We start from the raw sequence: 19,378 nt of genomic DNA, 5'->3' as shown, positions 1-19,378 counted from the left end.
CTGACTCCCATGTTCCCCATATAATGAATCATTTAGATCCCTACTCCTGGATATGGATTCATTTATTAAATGTTTTGTCTCTGTGCGCGCGCGCACACACACACACACACACACACACACACACACACTTCTCAGTGTTGGTACCATTGTAATCAACCTTTGGATTTTCATTATTTCAAAAATGTCACAAAATTAAGTCTCAAATACTGCCTCAAATACTTTAAAGCAATTAGACCACTAATATTTATAAATACATCAAAGTGTTGTTTGCCTTCACACTGTGCTACAACAATGACTTTTGAGTGAAACTAACAAGTGCATGTAGTGTTGCAAACCTCTTAAAGAAGTACTTCATTTCTGTTACTGACAGCTTGGAGTTATCAGGCTCGGTGAACAGTGCAATGGAGTATCTGAGACCAGTCTTTAAAAATAACTTCATTAAAATGGAAAAGACATGATTCCCAAGGAAGTCGTTAACATCTAAGTATTCTACTGGGTATGATAACATATCAGCGAAGGTTAATCAGAGTGCTCTTGTGAGTTGAGTTCTGTCTTAAGTTATTTGTGTAATCAGTCTCTTATCAGTGGGACATTTCCAGACCGGCAAAAATATGCTGAATTTTTAGCCTCTTTACAAGAAGGGGGTTACAGAGATACCTCCAAGCTATCGACCAATTTCTCTTTGGCCGGCTTTCTCAAAAATATTTAAAAAGCTTGTGTTCAAGCATCTCCTTGAGCATCTGACTGCAAATAATGTATTGCCCAAGTCACAGTTGAATTTCCTAAGGGTTCTGACGTAGAGAAACCTATTTACACTTGCAGTGAGAATGTACTTAATTCATTAGATAATAAATTAAAGGCTACTGGCATTTTATGTTACCTGTCAAAAGCCTTTGACTGTTTGAACCACAGCATTCTCTTCAGTAAATTAGAATATTATGGCATCACCGGCCATGCTGTGAAATCGTTTGAGTCTTATCTAACTAACAGGAAACAAAGGTTGTCACTGCAAAATGTCTGTGCAGTAAGCAGTCAGTCTCCATCTGATTGGGAATTAATTACATGTGGCATTCCTCAAGGTTCCATCTTGGGTCCATTGCTTTTTCTTGTGTACATTAATGACCTCTCATCTGTTACATTACCAGATGCTAAGTTGTTTTGCTTGCAGATGATACAAACATTGCAATAACTAGCAAGTCAAGCACAGATTTAGGAGTAGCTGCTAATAAAATTTTACTGGCATTGATAAATGGTTTAAAGCTAATTCACTGTCATTAAACTTTGGAAAGACCCACTATTTGCAGTTCAGAACCTGTAAGAGATTTCCTTCCAGCATGTGTATAATACATGAAGACATGCAGATCGAAGAGGTTGACAGTGTTAAATTTCTGAGATTACAACTCGACAATAAATTAGGTTGGGAAGGGCATACCACAGAATTGCTTAAGCGCGTAACCAAGTCTATATTTGCAGTGAGAACGATGTCAGATGTAGGAGAGATAAATATAAAAAAAACTTGCATACTTTGCTTACTTTCCTCTATTATGTCATACGGGATCATGTTTGGGGTAACTCATTAAATCGAGCAAAAGTTTATAGGGTGCAAAAGTGTCTAATAAAAGTCATTTGTGGCATAAATTCTAGAACATCATGTAGAAACCTGTTCAAGGAACTTTCTATTCTAACCACTTGCTTCTCAGTATATTTATTCCTTAATGAAATTTGTTCGCAAGTAATCTATCTCTCCTTTCCAATCAACAGCTCAGTACATAGTATCAATACTAGGAATAAGAACAATCTACATAAAGATCTGAAATCACTTACCTTGGTCGAAAAAGGTGTCCAATATTCAGGAACACACATTTTCAAAAAATAGCCAGCAACCATTAAAAACTTTGTTTCAGATGGAGCACAGAGTTTGAAAGACTTTTTGATAGGCAACTCCTTCCACTCTATAGATGAATATCTTAACAGAGACTGTTAGGCCAGCTTAAATTAAAATATCTGTTAGATTTCAGTTGTGACAACACTTGGTCACAACAATCAAGATTAGGTATTTTGTATGTGATAAATTTACTAATAGTGCATAACATCGATTTCATTCTGACAGTGTATTAATTCTGTAAATACTAGGTGTTCCAGTTTACTGTCTTGTATTCACTTGTTTTGACAATCTCCTGACAAATGATCAGCGTAGTAAGTCTTATATTCAAATGTTTTAAATTTTTTATGTTATGATTTTTGACAAGTTCCACACCCACCAGAATCATCTCATTTTTGGGTCTGTGGAATGAAACTGAATCTAATGTAATCACTAAATAATTCAATTAATAGACTATTTGTGGATCACCAATGTATATAAATTGCTATGTCTCCAATAACAAAACATAATATGAGTCATTCCATTATTGCAGCCGAAGCTTGATTAGCCGTGGTGAAGATGATGCCTATTGCCGACTTCAGCAGGGAGCCAGCCGACATTCTTGTCATGCTGCTCCACCTCCTCCACCTCCACCACTGCTTGCTCCACAGCAGCCAACTGTTTACAGTCGGCCTGAGGTTGTGCCGGCTCCTGCTCCAACAGCTGCACCACCTACAGTAAGTCTGAAAAAAATGTAGTTGTATCATTGTTTTATCTTTAAAGTTTTTGGATGTTTTTCCATATGATTTTTATCGAAAGTCTACACTTTTTATAAAATTTTGTTATTTATGTTTGTCAAATTAGTACCCTAAGTCAGATTAGGAATGTTGAAGACAAATCCACGATGGAAATATGCACTGTCTGGTGAATTTATTCTCAAACAATGATGCGCAAAATCATAATAAATGGCTTGCCACATCAGAATCAAATGGTGTCTCAGAAAACAATTACTAGGTTCAATAATCAAACAATGGGAAATTTTGTGGAACGTTACAGGAATGTATTTTGTCTTCTTTGTTTTTTGTCGTCTTTGCAGTCACAGTTATACATATTATATAGGTTAATACCGTGTTTTGCAACTTTAATAAATTGATCTAAATAATACTTTCATTAGCCACAAAAGATGGTGTTAACTTATATAACCTATGTTGTTGTTGTTGTTGTTGTGGTCTTCAGTCCTGAGACTGGTTTGATGCTGCTCTCCATGCTACTCTATCCTGTGCAAGCCTCTTCATCTCCCAGTACCTACTGCAACCCAGCATCATTCTGAATCTGCTCAGTGTATTCATCTCTTGGTCTCCCTCTACGATTTTTACCCTCCACGCTGCCCTCCAATGCTAAATTGGTGATCCCTTGATGCCTCAGAACATGTCCTACCAATCGATCCCCTCTTCTAGTCAAGTTATGCCACAAACTTCTCTTCTCCACAATCCTATTCAATATCTCCTCATTAGTTATGTGATCTACCCATCTAATCTTAAGCATTCTTCTGTAGCACCATATTTCGAAAGCTTCTATTCTCTTCTTGTCCAAACCATTTATCGTCCATGTTTCACTTCCATAAATGGCTACACTCCATACAAATACTTTGAGAAACGACTTCCTGACACTTAAATCTATACTCGATGTTAACAGATTTCTCTTCTTCAGAAATGCTTTCCTTGCCATTGCTAGTCTACATTTTATATCCTCTCTACTTCGACCATCATCAGGTTATTTTGGTCCCCAAATAGCAAAACTCCTTTACTACTTTAAGTGTCTCATTTCCTAATCTAAAACCCTCAGCATCTCCCGACTTAATTCGACTACATTCTATTATCCTTGTTTTGCTTTTGTTGATGTTCATCTTATATCCTCCTTTCAAGATGCTATCCATTCCGTTTAACTGCTCTTCCAAGTCCTTTGCTGTCTCTGACAGAATTACAATGTCATCGGCGAACCTCAAAGTTTTTATTTCTTCTCCATGGATTTTAATACCTACTCCGAATTTTTCTTTTGTTTCCTTCACTGCTTGCTCAATATACAGATTGAATAACATCGGGGAGAGGCTACAACCCTGTCTCACTCCCTTCCCAACCACTGCTTCCCTTTCATGCCCCTCAACTCTTATAACTGCCATTTGGTTTCTGTACAAATTGTAAATAGCCTTTCGTTCCTTGTATTTTACCCCTGCCACCTTCAGAATTGTTACAGGAGACTAATTGCAGTGTGGTGTGCCAGATGTGACAGTTAACACATATGTGATGTTCTAAAATGCACAGTTCGTCTTGTATTTCTTCTGTTCTGTAATGGTGAAACATTGAATAACTGGCGCATATTGCAAGATTTTATTTCAGTTCGGTTTGTATGTCTTAATCAGGCTGATGTCATAGTTGGGAGTACAAGGTTTGTCATGTTCATGGTAGTCAATAAGCCAAACATTCTATGTGCTTCCAGTGTGTTGCCACTGGTCTTCATTACTTGCTCATTAGACGGAACTAGGCTTCTTGAGCAGGAAGGTCATGAACCACAAGATATTTGCAAGCTGCAGTGATCACTAATAGACATAGATAGTGGAATGTTGTGTTTTGAATCCAAGTAGGTGTTTACAGTGCCAAGGTTTAGTAACATCCCTGTTGTATATAAAGACGAACTCACGTCCAGTGTGTGTGATACAGTAGCATATGAAACACAATCTTCGTGTACACCTTCGTCTTCAAAGTACAATAACTCCCAGAGTGTTTGGAACAGAGAATACCATGAATATATCAAGGCGAATTTCACATACGTAATCACAGAAGATTCCTGATTGTGAATCAGATAATATGTTCTAGGGTACTCAGTCTCCAAGCTTTAAGCTTTCGGTATCACCTCTTTCTAGGAAGCTATACTTAAGAAACTAATGCTGCTAAAAAGTGAATACTAAGAAGTCTGTCACAGGTACCTGCACTTGCAAATACGCTTGCAACGATAAAAGGTTACATTTTTTACACACGTTTCATATTGATATTGACTGCCATAGATACTCTGTGACATAGTAGTATATAAATTCCGGAATATACTGGAAAAAATCACCTTTGCAAGTATAAAAGCAAAGAGAATCCATAGGAAAGAATGGGAAAGCAAAGGCAGTCATTTTAAAGCCACTGGCTCTTGATATCGTAGAGTGAAAATAACTTCATGAGGTTGCAGTGATAGGACATAGTAAACATGTTGTAAACAAGGTTCTTTCAAATTGTGAAATAGTTTACAAGAAAATATCTTCTGTGTGCTGTACATTTAATTTTTTATATATTTATATGCTAAGGTGCAGCATGCATATATGTTTTTCTTGTTAACTACTACAATTTATATACAGCTGCTGTGGAAAAGAAACTGATTAAAATTCTTTATTGTATTTTTCCTGATCTTTGGCCACACAAATGTTATCATAACTGGTTACATATGATCTGTTCAAAATTAGAGAAAAGGAGAATAGTAAAATACTAAGAAAACTAAATTACTGGCTCAAACCAACTTTAATTTTCTACTGTACATTCTTCACTATGTTACATAGTTACTTGTACCTGAACAAACAAAAAACTAGCAAGGGAAACTCCCCATCACAAACCCCCTCAGATTTAGTGATAAAAGGGTCCAGTGGACAGCCCGTCAAAACTGAACACAGATCAAGTGTGAAAAGAGGAAGAAGGTGTACTAAATTATGAAAAAACAAATGCAAAATGGAAACAGTGAACAGTCCAAGCACATGAAACACAACATAGAGCAGTGTAGAACAGACAGGGCATTATGATTAAGTGGTCACGGTGTTAGACTGCAAAGCAGATGAGCCGGCCTCAAAGCTCCCTGATGCCCGATCCCATTATTCAAATTTGTGTCTGTGTCATGCTGTAATGTCTGTTTGCAACAGCAAGGTGTAAGAAAGGAACCTACAATGAAAGTTGAGTCTGCACAACTACTCTATTAGCAGCCGAAACAAAGAGGCTTTTAATGGGAACTGCAAATGTTTGATGACAAGGCAACAAGCCAACCAAATCGTCCACCGGTAAACACTTCTGGTGTGTCATACATGGCTTTAGTGATAGTACGTGTGTCATATGATAGGAATCTCTTATAGACGCACCTAATTTGTACTTGTGGTGGGTGAGTGAGATTGTCCAATTTAGGTGTTCATGTGACTATGAATATGGTCACTCCCAAGGAAATGATGAAAACATAGTTCATCACATAAGCTGCAACAAATAAACACAACAGTTCCACAGTCACATAGTTTCTTTGTGCTCTCTCAAAACATATGTTTTTAACATTTTTGCATTCTGTTTTTATAGTTTTGACTATTGAATTCCTTTGTTGTAACATAGTACACACCCATTTATTTGTTGTTTTCATTTCTGTGAGGTATCTATGTGGTATCTCGCCTGTTCTCACTATTCATCACATTTACTTGTGACGGTAATGTACTCCTATCACATGACTTATATTCTATAACCAATAGAACAAACATTTCAGTGACCCGATGGACAATTCATAATGTTGTGGTGGTAGGGCGGGGGGGGGGGGGGGGGGGGGGGTGAATTTAAAATAAGTGGTATGAGGGAGTTTTGAACTTGGCCCCGTCTGCTTTGCAGTCCAACAACATGACCACTTAACCACAACCCCATGGCTCTTCCACTTCCTCAATGTTCCACTTGTTAAGGCTGGGACCATTCACTGTTTTTAAATCCCCCCCCCCCCACACACACATACATACATACACATACACATACACACACAGTTCGGCACACCTTCTTCCTATTTTCGTGCTTGATATGTGTTCAGTTAATGACAGGCTATCGATTGGGCCAGCTAACCAATAAATCTGAATGGAAGGGGGGGAGGGGAGGGGTGCGATGGGATGTTTCCCTTGTAAGAAACTAAATTACATAATCAAACTAACCTGACTTACTTGAACGCATTACATACTAACTCATACTTGTATAATTTACTACACTAAGTATTCAAGTAAGTTAAGCTGTATAAATAAATTTGTAACTTAGTTCCTTATTGTTTTACTAGCCCCGATTTTTCTTTCCTTTTAATCAGATCATCTGATAAAGACTTGCAAAGAACATGAAAACAATTGTCACATTTGTGTGATCAGAATAAATTAAAAAAAAAATAGGACTCCATAAAAATCTGTGTGTATTTGGATGAACTGAACCCTTTCCCCCTTCTCTGCCCTCCACCATTGTTACCAACAGTATCTGCTGATGGCTGTTGCACATCACTAACACAGAGAGAGAAATGGGAGAGATCTTCATTATCATCTTTGTTGTAATGGGACACTTATTCAATGACAGTATGGTGGCCCATCACCACTCATCAGTTTTAGCAGTCCAGCCCCATCCCATGCATGCCTATATTGCAACAGCCATCTGCTAATGCAGCGAGGTTCTTTCTCCATGTGCCTGTGTCTGCCTCTGCCCAAGGCTCCCGGTTCTGCCATTCAACCAGACACCTGCGTACTATGGTTGCAGGCTAACGGGAAAAAGACGATAGCTCTACACTGAGCTATGCTTTTGTTGGTCTGAGCTCAGTCACGCTTCTTCTCTTCAAGGTGACAGCAATAGAGTTTGGTCCCGCTGATATGCTGCGACATATACACCGTGTGGCTATGGACTTACTATCTTGAATAGTGCAGGATGTGGTACGGAGGCAAAAATATTGAGACTCACCCACTCCACACCATCTGTACAACTGCTACACAGCTGGGCACATAAAACAGTGTGACCATTTATAGAGTGTTGATTTCTTCAGCAGGTCTCTATGACGGACACAGTTCTTACTGTGCCTCTTGGCACCACTTTTTTCTTCAGTATTCATCATATCAGCAAGTGACATCAATATTGTGGCTCATTGTTTTAGGAACCACTATTAATTCATGAGGTTTTTTCAGTGCTCCTTATAATAGTTTAGTTAATTCAGTAAAACAGTTTGTTTCTGTCTTAAGCCTCTTGTAAATGTTATTCGTTGTGCCAGTACCTAAGATGCGTGTTACCACTTACCAATCTGCCTCCCCTCAGTGGGGCTCACCTCTCTTGTGAGTATTTGCTTGGCCAATAACGTAGCCCCCCGGCCCTTGCCGCACTACTCCCCTTTCCATGCTGCGAGTCGATCCTTCCACTATTCTTTTTTCTCCTTTGGCTTCCCATTCGATGGTCTTGCTGCTGATCACACAGGACATTCAGCCTCCCCCCCCCCCCCCCCCCCCCCCCCTTTCTCCAATTTTCTCTTTCTCTTTATACAACTTCTCATTTTCATTAAATGTGTGATGAGAGGTTTTGCTAGCGTATGTACCCATTGTGGCTGGGGCACAGGGACTCCCTGCAATGGTTCACTAGTGCAGTAATTGTTGCTGTGGCTGTGTGATGCCTATGGGGTGAGCCCCATTCAGAGTGAGTGTCACCGAGATGAATGAGTCACTAATGAAGCAGCTCAAACTTTCTTCCGCTGCTGACGCTATTGACAGGTCACATCAATGTGACTGGACAATGTATTTCAGGAACCATCCAGAAATGAAAAGTACTAAATATTTGCTGGTGGTTGGGTCTGAAAAGGTGTCTCACAGCACGCTAGCCATTGCAGCTAACCACTACACCCATATTGCTTGCGCCAGAGCTCGGTTTATTTCTCCCTCTCCGGGAATAATAGCAGTTGGTCATTTCAGAAATTCTCATCATGACAGACTGCAATACATTGAATTTAGATCTTTTCATTGGTCCTCTGTAAGGTGGTGCTGGTGGATCTTTACATTCTGGTTATATTGTTAAATCCTCTTCCCCATGATGAACATCAGCATCGAGAGTAGCCTGTCCCATTGAAGCTTTGAGATTGTTGACTGGGTCTTCAGTTTTATTGAACCTCTCATCTTTGATCTGCACCTCTGGACTGCAGCAGTACTTCATATGAAGGACACGGATGATGTCTTTGCGCTTTTGAGTAACTTTTCTGATAGTCCTACTTTCTGCACAGGAATCAACATCCAAGCCAAGTCTAGAACTGTATCTCACTGGTTGGTGCTTGACAGTGTAGCAATCTTGTCTTATTTCGCTTGTATTTGAATGTCATTCCAATCTCTCTCTTCGACATCAATATACATCGAGAGCATATTTGCCAGTGTCTTAGTAAAGCATTCTGTGGGGCCATTTGTCTTTGGAAGTTAGGCAGTTTTCATCCTGCAAGTGAAGTCGCAACATGAAGTCAAATGTGGTATTAATCTTTATTGGAAAACTTTTCCATAATCAGAGATCATCACATTGTGTGCTCCATTGTAGAAAATGATGTTCTTTACAAGGAACCTTGCACTTTCCAGAGCTTCAGTGGTCACCACATCTTCGTTGACGTCATAGTGGGTGGGGTAGTTAGTGCAGATTATTACCCATCAGTTCCATTTGTCGACTTCAGGAACCTCCCCAAGAGGTCAATTCCAATTCGGTGGAATTGTACTGCTGCAGGCAGAATTGGTGCCAGATGCCTGGAGGTAACTGCAGCATATGCTTCCATTGTTGACATACCTTACAGCGACTTGCGTAGTTTTTTTAACAGAGTGATAGAGGCCTGGCCAGTAATAAGTGCATCTCGTCATGTCCAGGTGATCAGATGTTAAGCACAGTGGAAGAACTTCAGCACAGCTGACGGTAGATGAGCAACCATTTCTGTCCTATTGGATCATAGTTTCTCTTGCACAATGTTTAATTAATTAATTGCAATTCTCCTTTGGTCAGTTCCTTCTTCAAGACTTCTATGGTTTCCACAGTTCAGAATCTTTCCTCTATTCAGCAACAATGTCATTTAATGCAACAGTGACTGAGATTTCATCCTGGCTACTATGTTCTACCAGAAGAATTCTTCATAGGCAGTCAGTGCCCTTGTGTTTGTATCCAGTTTTGTATACCACTATGATGTCATACTCAAGAAGCCTCTGTGTCCATCTCACCAGCCAATCCAGTGGATGCCTGAGACTGGTCAGCCAGAAAGTGGTTTGCCACAATGATGAATGGTTTGTCAAATAAGTATGGCCAGAAATTGTTGAGTCCCACATTGCGATTATGCTGAGGAGTCGGAAAATCTGTAACTGCTCTTATTTTCTCTGGTTTGAGACAGACTCCATCACCATTCACTAGGTACCCCAATTTTATTTCTTGGGTGACTAAGAGGCACTTTTTTGCTTTAATTCCAACAGTACTGACCGAAATGTCAAGTTTGGTGCATAAAAATAATAAATGTACATGTACAGTTGTATTTTATGACACAGGTCAAATGTCTGTCTACACTTCCTATTATATGTGTGTGTGTGTGTGTGTGTGTGTGTGTGTGTGTGTGTGTGTGTGTGTCATGTTAGTATCTCTTCTTGCTGCTCCACTTCTTTTATAAATTATGTGTAAATAACGTCCAATGAAAACAAATGCATCTGACAGCTGTCATTTAAATAAAAACCAGTGTTCTGTCAGTTACTGATATGAATTGTGCCTAGAAATTTGAAGTTAATCAGTGTAGCCTAATACACTTAATCAAAATATTATTGTATTTTTATTCTTAGCCAGAAGCAGTTCTTTGCTCAGTCCTATTAATATATCAGGCTATATTCAGTTAGAAAAAAGAGTGTGTGCACCTTGTTAATGATTATCTGTTAATTTCAATTATGCTGATGTGTATGTAGGAAAATTTCCAACTACTACCAAGAAATAGTCTTGAGCTAGAAACTGCTTTACACTCACAAGTTTTTCCTTCAGTACAATTTCTTTAATGCCAGCAAAATTCTGTATCCCAGTTAAAAGGAAGAAGAAGAAATAAATCCAGAGTGCCATCACCACTTTGGTCCCTGAAGTTAAACAGTCCTCATCACATGTTGGCTCATCATGTCCCACTAATGTTCCCTAATTGGATCAAGGTCTGATTTTAAACACTTCACACATCAACCCCCAATAACAATTACTTGCTCAGAATACCTATTTACATCTAATAACACTCTAAAAAAATTATTTAATGGTTTTCATTCAACAAGCCTGAAGATCAGCCTGTTAATATTTCCATCAGCAAACTCCGGAACCTACACTACCAAAACCCAAAACACAATAATAGTTAGATAGCATAATTGCAAGATTTATAAGGATTCACTCTCTCTGAAGGAGACTCACCACACCACTATTTTATCCTCGACTGTCCTCCCGATACCTGATGGTAAATTCCTTACCCAATCTGATTAGGTGAGCTCAATTTGCTCAACAACCCCAGATCATGGTCAGATGGAACTGTGGTCCAGCATTAACTGTCCATAAGCTCCATGTTAAGTACTTTTGGAACCATTAAAAGTGAACAAATGTACAATGCTACCTGTGCATTCAGCAATAGCTTCATTTTTAGTATCAGCCGTTGATGCAGCTTCATGTGGCCAGTTCTTCTTGGCAGGATCTTTGCCGCAAATTGTATATCCCCTGCCCCCGTTGACATAGCTGTGTAACATCAGTTTGAAAGTGCTCTCTACAACATTACAAATGACCACATATAAGCACACACAAAAATTAGAAGATTATTGCTAGATCTCTTTTATTTTATTGTACACAGGCAGTTGCTGAGGAAGAAATTAAGGCCAGTTGCTGAGGCAGAAGATAAACCAATACGAAAAACATGATGCTAAATACCATCACATATTCTTGACCCATCACAGCGTGCAGTCTGAACACAATTCAACTCGGTTGTCTTTCGGCTTACATGTTCCTGAAAATGTCTTTGAAAACCAACAATGTCATCCAGATGGCAAAGTTACGTCATCCATTTAAGGTGTCAAAGCAGGTTGTCCATCGTACATTGGAAGGTGACTGGAACATTATACAGACCAAATGGTGTAACTTTAAACTTAAAAGAGGCCATTGCTTCTTTCGAGCCATCTAGGGTGTCATCAATGTGCTATAATGTTAGACATCTTTCTTTGTGATTTGGGTCAGTCATTGGTAATTGACACAGACATGCTCTGCGCCTTCCTTCTTCTTCATGAGGACAACTAAACAGGATCAAGGAAGGTCTGAAGGATCAGTGCTGTCATCTTGCAGCATCTTCTCCATTTCCCGAATTATCTGTTGTTCAGCTGGTGACACAATATACAGGCACTGGCTAGTTGGCAGATGATCCCAGTGTTGATATGGTATTCTAGCAATGGTTGCATGGTCTGTCTTTCCTCCCCTCTGAATTTGGAATTATCTGAAACTTGACACAGAATGGCTATCATTCAGTAACGTTCCTGTGTCAGGCCATGAAAATTCGTTACAACCCCATAAAACAGTGCAGATTTACAGCTGCAAAAAATCTATGTGAGAACATGCAGCAATTGTTCATGTATACACAATACAAAATGTGCACATTCCACAAAGGGCACTAATACATGTCTGGTGTCACAAAATACAGAATTATAGTACCCAATTTCTTTCTTGAACTGCAGACTGGGTCCATAACCTATTGCAGAAACTTCAAGGATAAAGGGGCACAATATAAAGCACAAACACACAACACATGCTACAATAAGGCATATATATTTTAGGACAGCAACAAAAGACAGAGATATGCTGTACTGAATAGAACACTGTACATGAAATTTACTTCAACACATTGGGTATAACAATCTGTTTTGTGTTAATTTCTTCTTCTGTAACTATTTGGTGAAAAACTTCATAATTATAAATGAAAAGCACAAAATTGTGTATGTTTTACAGTATTAATTTATTTAATTTACCAGTGTTTGGCTCATAAGACCATGCTTCAGATCGGATGATTTTGTGAAAATTTTCTTGATGGAAAATAAAGCTTGGTTTTTTGTAATGTGCAATCAGGCTTTGGACATTGCAGTACACCACTAATAGTTCCCATGTGTACTGGGCAGTTTGCAGCAGGCAGTTTGAAGTGTTTGCCCTTTTCTATGGGGAAGGGCAGTGTGCTATATCCCTGTCAAGTGTCACAGTCCTAGATGATCCACTCTCACATGCCTGAGAAGGTTCTTAGCTATGCTTATTGAAGGAGAGGAGAGTGTTAAGTTCTTGTTTTCTGAGATTACAGAGATGGTAGTGTTTGACATTGATTTAGGTCTCATATTTTATAAAAATGGATATGATTGAGTTTTCTGTTATCTGATGTATATAATTTGTGGATTAAATTTTTGTTAAATTTTCTTCTTGTAGTGTAATTGACTTTGTGTATCAGATGCTCCTTCAGCTTAGGAAATAAGAAGTGAAGAGCTACAATACAGTGCTTTTTCCCTTTGTCCCTCTATTGCATTACATTAAAAAACAGTTTCTTTTCCGCCTTATAACTGAGTTCTGAATAATTTTAATTCATATATAATTAAGAAGCTAACAGCAGGACTTTTGCCTTTGTTACTGGTAATGTAGTCCAAGATAACATGGAATTACTAATTTATTAGATTTCTTGAAATTTTTTTTCCATGGCAGTGTACCCTGATGAACCAAAACATTATGACCACCTGCTCAATAGCTGTTTTGTCCATCTTTGGAACGAAATACATCACTGATTCTGCATATCAGGGATCCGACAGTTTGTTGGTGGGTTTATGGAGATGTGGCACAGGCATGTAATTCATATAAATAACGAGCCACTTGTTTTCATATGTTGTGATGGCATCCTATAGTGACCCATATGGGTTCCATAGGATTTATGTCAGGTGAATTTGGTCACAGAGACATCAACATGGGTTCACTATAATGCTCCTCAAACCACTGTAGCATGGTTCTGGCCCCAAGACACAGACAATTATACTGTTGAAAGATGACATTGCCATTGGGGAAGACATCAAGCATGAAGGGATGCAGATGGTTCACAGCAGTCAGCAAGTCTTTGATTACTACCGCAGGTCCAATGCAAGCACAGGAGAATGGTTCCCATAGTGTAATACTGGTCCCACCAGCCTGTGTCCATGGCGCACTGCACGTTTCGAGCTGCTGTTCGTCTCAATGACAGTGTTTGTGAAGACAACCTCGACCAAGTGCAGGAAAAATGATTTCTCCAAAGAGCCAACATGTTTCCATTGATCAAAGGTCGAATCTTGACGGTCCCGTACACATTACAGTCATAATTGACAATGTTATTGGGTCAACATGTAAACTTGTAGGAGTAGTGCGCTGTGGAGCTCCGTGTACAACAATGTACAATTAATGGTGTGCTCTGAAACACTTGTGCATGCATCAGCATTGTGCTCTTTCAGCAGAGACGAATCCTAATTTACAGAGCAGACAAGCCTCCGAAGCCCACATTCTGTGAAGTGTCGTGAACGTCCAACCGTTTAGTGCTTAGCGGTAGTTTCACCATCCTTCTTCCTCTTCCCGTAGATGCTCACGTCAGTGGCACGTGAACATTCAACCAGCTTCGCTGCTTTCAAGATATTTGTTCACAGGCTGTTCGTAGTAACATCCTGTCCTTTGTCAGAGTCACTTATCTCACTGAATTTCTCCATTTGCAGTCTGTATCTTCACTACAGTGGTCACCTGTCTGTGTCTGCTCCGCTTACATACTTTTGTTACCTCGTCACGTGTCCACAGTGCCACCATGCAGCATCCACCATCACACTGGGCAGTGCTAATTATGTTTTGGATTATCAGTGTATGTGCTAGAAAATTGTGTGTTGTCATTAATTGATGTGTGGACTGCAACACACTGTCTTTATACAGGATTACATGTATCTTTTTTTTTTTTTTTTTTTTTTTTTTTTTTTTCTTGCAGGGAGCTGCTGCCGCCACTGCAGGCTGGACGCCAGAGGCAGATGTTCTCACATCCAGTACTGTGCTTTCATCACCTCCAACTATCATGCCTGACTTGCACACAGAAATTGTTGTCAGCTCTCCACCTACTGTTGGCATGTGAGTTAGCTGAACTTTACCTTGGGCTTGCTTTCAAGTTAGCCCTATGCATTTGTGTTATACCTGTCTGCTTTTACTAGTGAGCTATGTTGTTGTTGTTGAAAGTGTCAAATATGAATTAATGATTCATTTGTTATATTCAAAGCTCTCTGTATAGTTCTCCCCAGCAGTCTTTTTTCCCCTCTGTAATTTGTCCATAGAACCATTTTACAAATGATTTATACAATTCAAAACCTTACAGTATTATAATGGATGTTTGAGAACAAAGTTACATAAACTGATCAAAATACAAATTTTCACACACAATGCATAACACATATAGTTGATACGACTAAAATATGGCATAGATTACACAAAATAATTACTGGCAATACGGTACAAATTTATGGAGTTCATCTTTTATATTGCATATGTTCTTACCATCTCAATCTACATTAAATGCAGAATATAAGTCTACCTAAAGTTATAGGGATAAATATTTAGGTTCTCCTTCTAAAGGTGTTATAAATGTTTGAGGTATAGCACGACTTTTATTAAGTTTAATAGTTCAGATTCGTATGACAAGATGTCATATGTGAGCAGACAACATTCCATTAGAACTACTAATAGCCTTGGGAGGGCCATCCCTGACAAAACTCTACCACCTGGCGAGCAAGATGTATGAGACAGGCGAAATGCCCTCAGACTTCAAGAAGAATATAATAATTCCAATCCCAAAGAAAGCAGGTGTTGACAGGTGTGAAAATTATTGAAAACTGACCTTACGACTTATCTTAGAAGGTAGATTAAAGAAAGGCAAACCTAGGTTTGTAGTATTTGTATACTTAGAGAAAGCTTTTGACAATGCTGACTGGAATATCCTCTAACAAATTCTGAAGGGGTCAAATACAAGGAGCAAAAGGCTATTTACAGTTTGTACAGAAATCAGATGGCAGTTATGAGAGTCGAGGGACATGAAAGGGAAGCAGTGGCTGGGAAGGGAGTGAGACTGGGTTGTAGCCTCTCCCCGATGTTATTCAATCTGTATATTGAGCAGGCAGTAAAGGAAAAAAAAGAAAAATTTGGAATAGGAATTAAAATCCATGGAAAAGAAATAAAAACTTTGCAGTTGGCCAATGACATTGTAATTCTGTCAGAGACAGCAAAGGACCTTCAAGAGCAGTTGAATGGAATGGACAGTGTCTTGAAAGGAGGATGTAAGATGAACATCAACAAAAGCAAAACGAGGATAATGGGATGTAGTCAAATTAAATCAGGTGATGCTGAGGGAATTAGATTAGGAAATGAGACTCTTAAAGTAGTAGATGAGTTTTGCTATTTGGGGAGACAAATAACTGATGATGGAAATATAGACTGGCAATGGCAAGGAAAGCGTTTCTGAAGAAGAGAAATTTGGTAACTTCGAGTATAGATTTAAGTGTTAGAAAGTCATCTTTTCTAAAAGTATTTTTATGGAGTGTAGGGATGTGTAACATGGATGATAAATAGTTTGGACAAGAAATGAATAGAAACTTTTGAAATGTGATGCTACAGAAGAATGCTGAAGATTAGATGGATATATCACGTAACTAATGAGGAGGTACTGAATCGAATTGGGGAGAAGAGGAATTTGTGGCACAACTTGATCATAAAACGGGATTGATTGGTTTGACACGTCCTGCGGCATCAAGGACTCACCAATTTAGTATTGGAGGGCAGCGTGGAGGGTAAAAATCGTAGAGGGAGACCAAGAGATGAATACATTAAGTAGATTCATATGGGTGTAGGCTGCAATAATTATTTTGAAATGAAGAAGCTTGCACAGGATAGAGTAGTATGGAGAGCTGCATCAAACCAATCTCTGGATTGAAGACAACAACAACAACAACAACAACAACAACAACATGACAAGATGTTTGCATTGATTACAAACTTGTACAACAGTCTACACATTGATGGATCATTAGTAACTAACACGCGTTGGAGACTGGGTGGGAACTGACGATGAAGTTTTCTATGATTACTTTCATGCTTCTTAGGTACTCAATATTTTTAACACATTGTAAAATATATGGTTTCGATCATCTTCCTTGCCACAGGCGTGTGGGGGTGTGGCACTAAGATTGATCCTGTGAAAGTATTTCTTGAAGTTCCAGTGATTCAAATTCAGTCTTGCAGTATCTGTTTTGTAACTTGCTGATGTTACTGTCCTATGTCACATTACATTAAAAATTCTGTTTTCTACTGCATTACATTACAGTGTTACTTTTCTCTGTAATTGCACAGATGGGAACTCTCCCTGCAACTTGTCCATATTTTCATACCCCCTGGTGTCAACTTTCACTAGTCCTGTACTCCACCTTCCTATTCCGTTGTCTTCTGCCACTCAATCCCTGCACAAACCTTCCAGTACTGTCTACTGGACCCTGAAAAACTAACAAGGCTAGTGCATGTTGCACACAAAATATATTTTGATGATAGCCAAGCTGATTGTACTTGACTTGGACACATCTGTGTTTATTATGTAATCCTCATTCTAACAGTAAAGAAATTCCACACCTGATGTGCTACAAATGTTGTAGTTTCAGAATTATAACATTGTCCTAAGCTCAATTTGCAGAGCCAGTGCTTCATATCACCTGTTATAGTTTGGTGTGGGGTGGATCTTTTTGTACAGTGTTCCTCAATTGCTGCATCTCTTCATATTCAGCTTTTACTTATGAAGGCTGTTGGTTTACCCAGTGTATTCCAGCCATATATTAAGTCACTGATATTGGGATGTTATCATCTATAAACAAATATCCATGATTATATAGCATTAGAAGGAATTTCTTGCTTAGTTATATTCTTTGATTGTTTTAACAATGACTGATTTGCTTCAACCACGTTGTGTTTCTTGAGCTTGACATTATTGCCCCTGTAACTATACGCAAAGCATTGTACGTCACAGTAGGACACTTTTTAAGTGTGCTGCATGGTGCTGATTTGCAGCACATTTTCCTATTAACCTACAGTACAGAGTCATGGCTGTTCATCGATGGAAATACCATCATACTGCAGTTATAGACCTTATAATAGTACATAGTTCTTCACATCTTGTAATTACGTGTCTGATATGATATATGCATTTAAACTTACCATTGATAAGCATTCACTGGTGTGTGTGGGAAGGGGGGTGGGAGGAGGGGCTTCTGGGAGGAGGGGGGTTGTGTTGTACAAGTTACATTATAACTTGAAATTCTGTCTAGTAAAGATGTCACCTTGCTGGATGTACTGACGGATATTTCAAGGTCAGTTGTGATACCAACTAATGGTTGCATCCATTTTTTGTTGACAAGTCAGGAAATTTTTGTCTTCAGCGTTTGTACATATGTTATCTGCATATAATAGTATTAGAATATTCATGAATGTCTGTGGAATGTAAGTTGGACAACAGAGGAACCAAGACTGATACATGTGGAATTCCTGTGGTACTCACAAAATATATAATGCTGTTTAAGAAGGCTATGGCAATTTTAATTTTTTTCCAATTTTTTCTCCAGTGTCAATAAGATGGCACTGCCATATGCTTTGATCAAGTCTATGAATGCTACTAATGACCAGACATAAGATGATTTTACTAGTCCCTTTCTCTTTCTGAAAACCCATTTGTTTTTCTGTTTCTCACACCATCATTCTGAATGCTGCATAATAATCATTTCCATTACCCCTTTGGAGTGTTGTAATGAGCTGATATGCCATTATGACTGGTTCATCTCTTTTTAGTGATTTGTGACTGGAGATGAGCAACAATTGTTTACTTATTGTCGGAGTTGTCTCATTGTATAGTAATCAATGTAATTGTGGCCAGTTGAAGCTGTGCTTTAGAAGAGTGCAATTTGGAATGTTTGCTATCATAAAGAGTTGGATAAGTTGTCCTCTTCATACCTTGTTTCAACTTCCTTGTCCAGTATAACAAGTGGTGCAGTCATAAACAGGAATAATTCCAACTGTTCGTTAGGTAGCAGAATTCTATAGGAGTTTGTTGTCATGTCATTTTGTTGTTGTTGTTGTTGTTGTTGTTGTTGTGGTCTTCAGTCCTGAGACTGGTTTGATGCAGCTCTCCATGCTACTCTATCCTGTGCAAGCTTCTTCATCTCCCAGTACCTACTGCAACCTACATCCTTCTGAATCTGCTCAGTGTATTCATCTCTTGGTCTCCCTCACGATTTTTACGCTCTACGCTGCCCTCCAATACTAAATTGGTGATCCCTTGATGCCTCAGAACATGTCCTACCAACCGATCCCTTCTTCTGGTCAAGTTGTGCCACAAACTTCTCTTCTCCCCAATCCTATTCAATACTTCCTCATTAGTTATGTGATCTACCCATCTAATCTTCAGCATTCTTCTGTAGCGCCACATTTCAAAAGCTTCTATTCTCTTTGTGTCCAAACTATTTATCGTCCATGTTTCACTTCCATACATGGCTACACTCCGTACAAATACTTTCAGAAATGACTTCCTGACACTTAAATCTATACTCGATGTAAACAAATTTCTCTTCTTCAGAAAAGCTTTCCTTGCCGTTGCCAGTCTACATTTTATATCCTCTCTACTTCA

The 19,378-nt window shown here is 38.8% G+C and overlaps 1 protein-coding gene across 1 annotated transcript in view; it reads left to right on the top strand.

The window, feature by feature from the left end:
* The window catches only part of LOC124795578, a 308,534-nt gene that overhangs the window by 210,816 nt on the left and 78,340 nt on the right, over window positions 1–19,378 (top strand). The window contains exons 8-9 of the mRNA XM_047259649.1: window positions 2,415–2,598; window positions 14,663–14,799. Of these exons, the coding sequence (XP_047115605.1) occupies window positions 2,415–2,598; window positions 14,663–14,799 (321 nt within the window). The remainder of the gene's footprint in view (window positions 1–2,414; window positions 2,599–14,662; window positions 14,800–19,378) is intronic.

The sequence above is a fragment of the Schistocerca piceifrons genome, chromosome 4 (assembly GCF_021461385.2).
Source record: "Schistocerca piceifrons isolate TAMUIC-IGC-003096 chromosome 4, iqSchPice1.1, whole genome shotgun sequence".
Lineage (NCBI taxonomy): Eukaryota > Metazoa > Arthropoda > Insecta > Orthoptera > Acrididae > Schistocerca > Schistocerca piceifrons.
The sequence above is the reverse complement of the archived record's forward strand: the minus strand, read 5'-3'. Positions and strand labels throughout refer to the sequence as shown.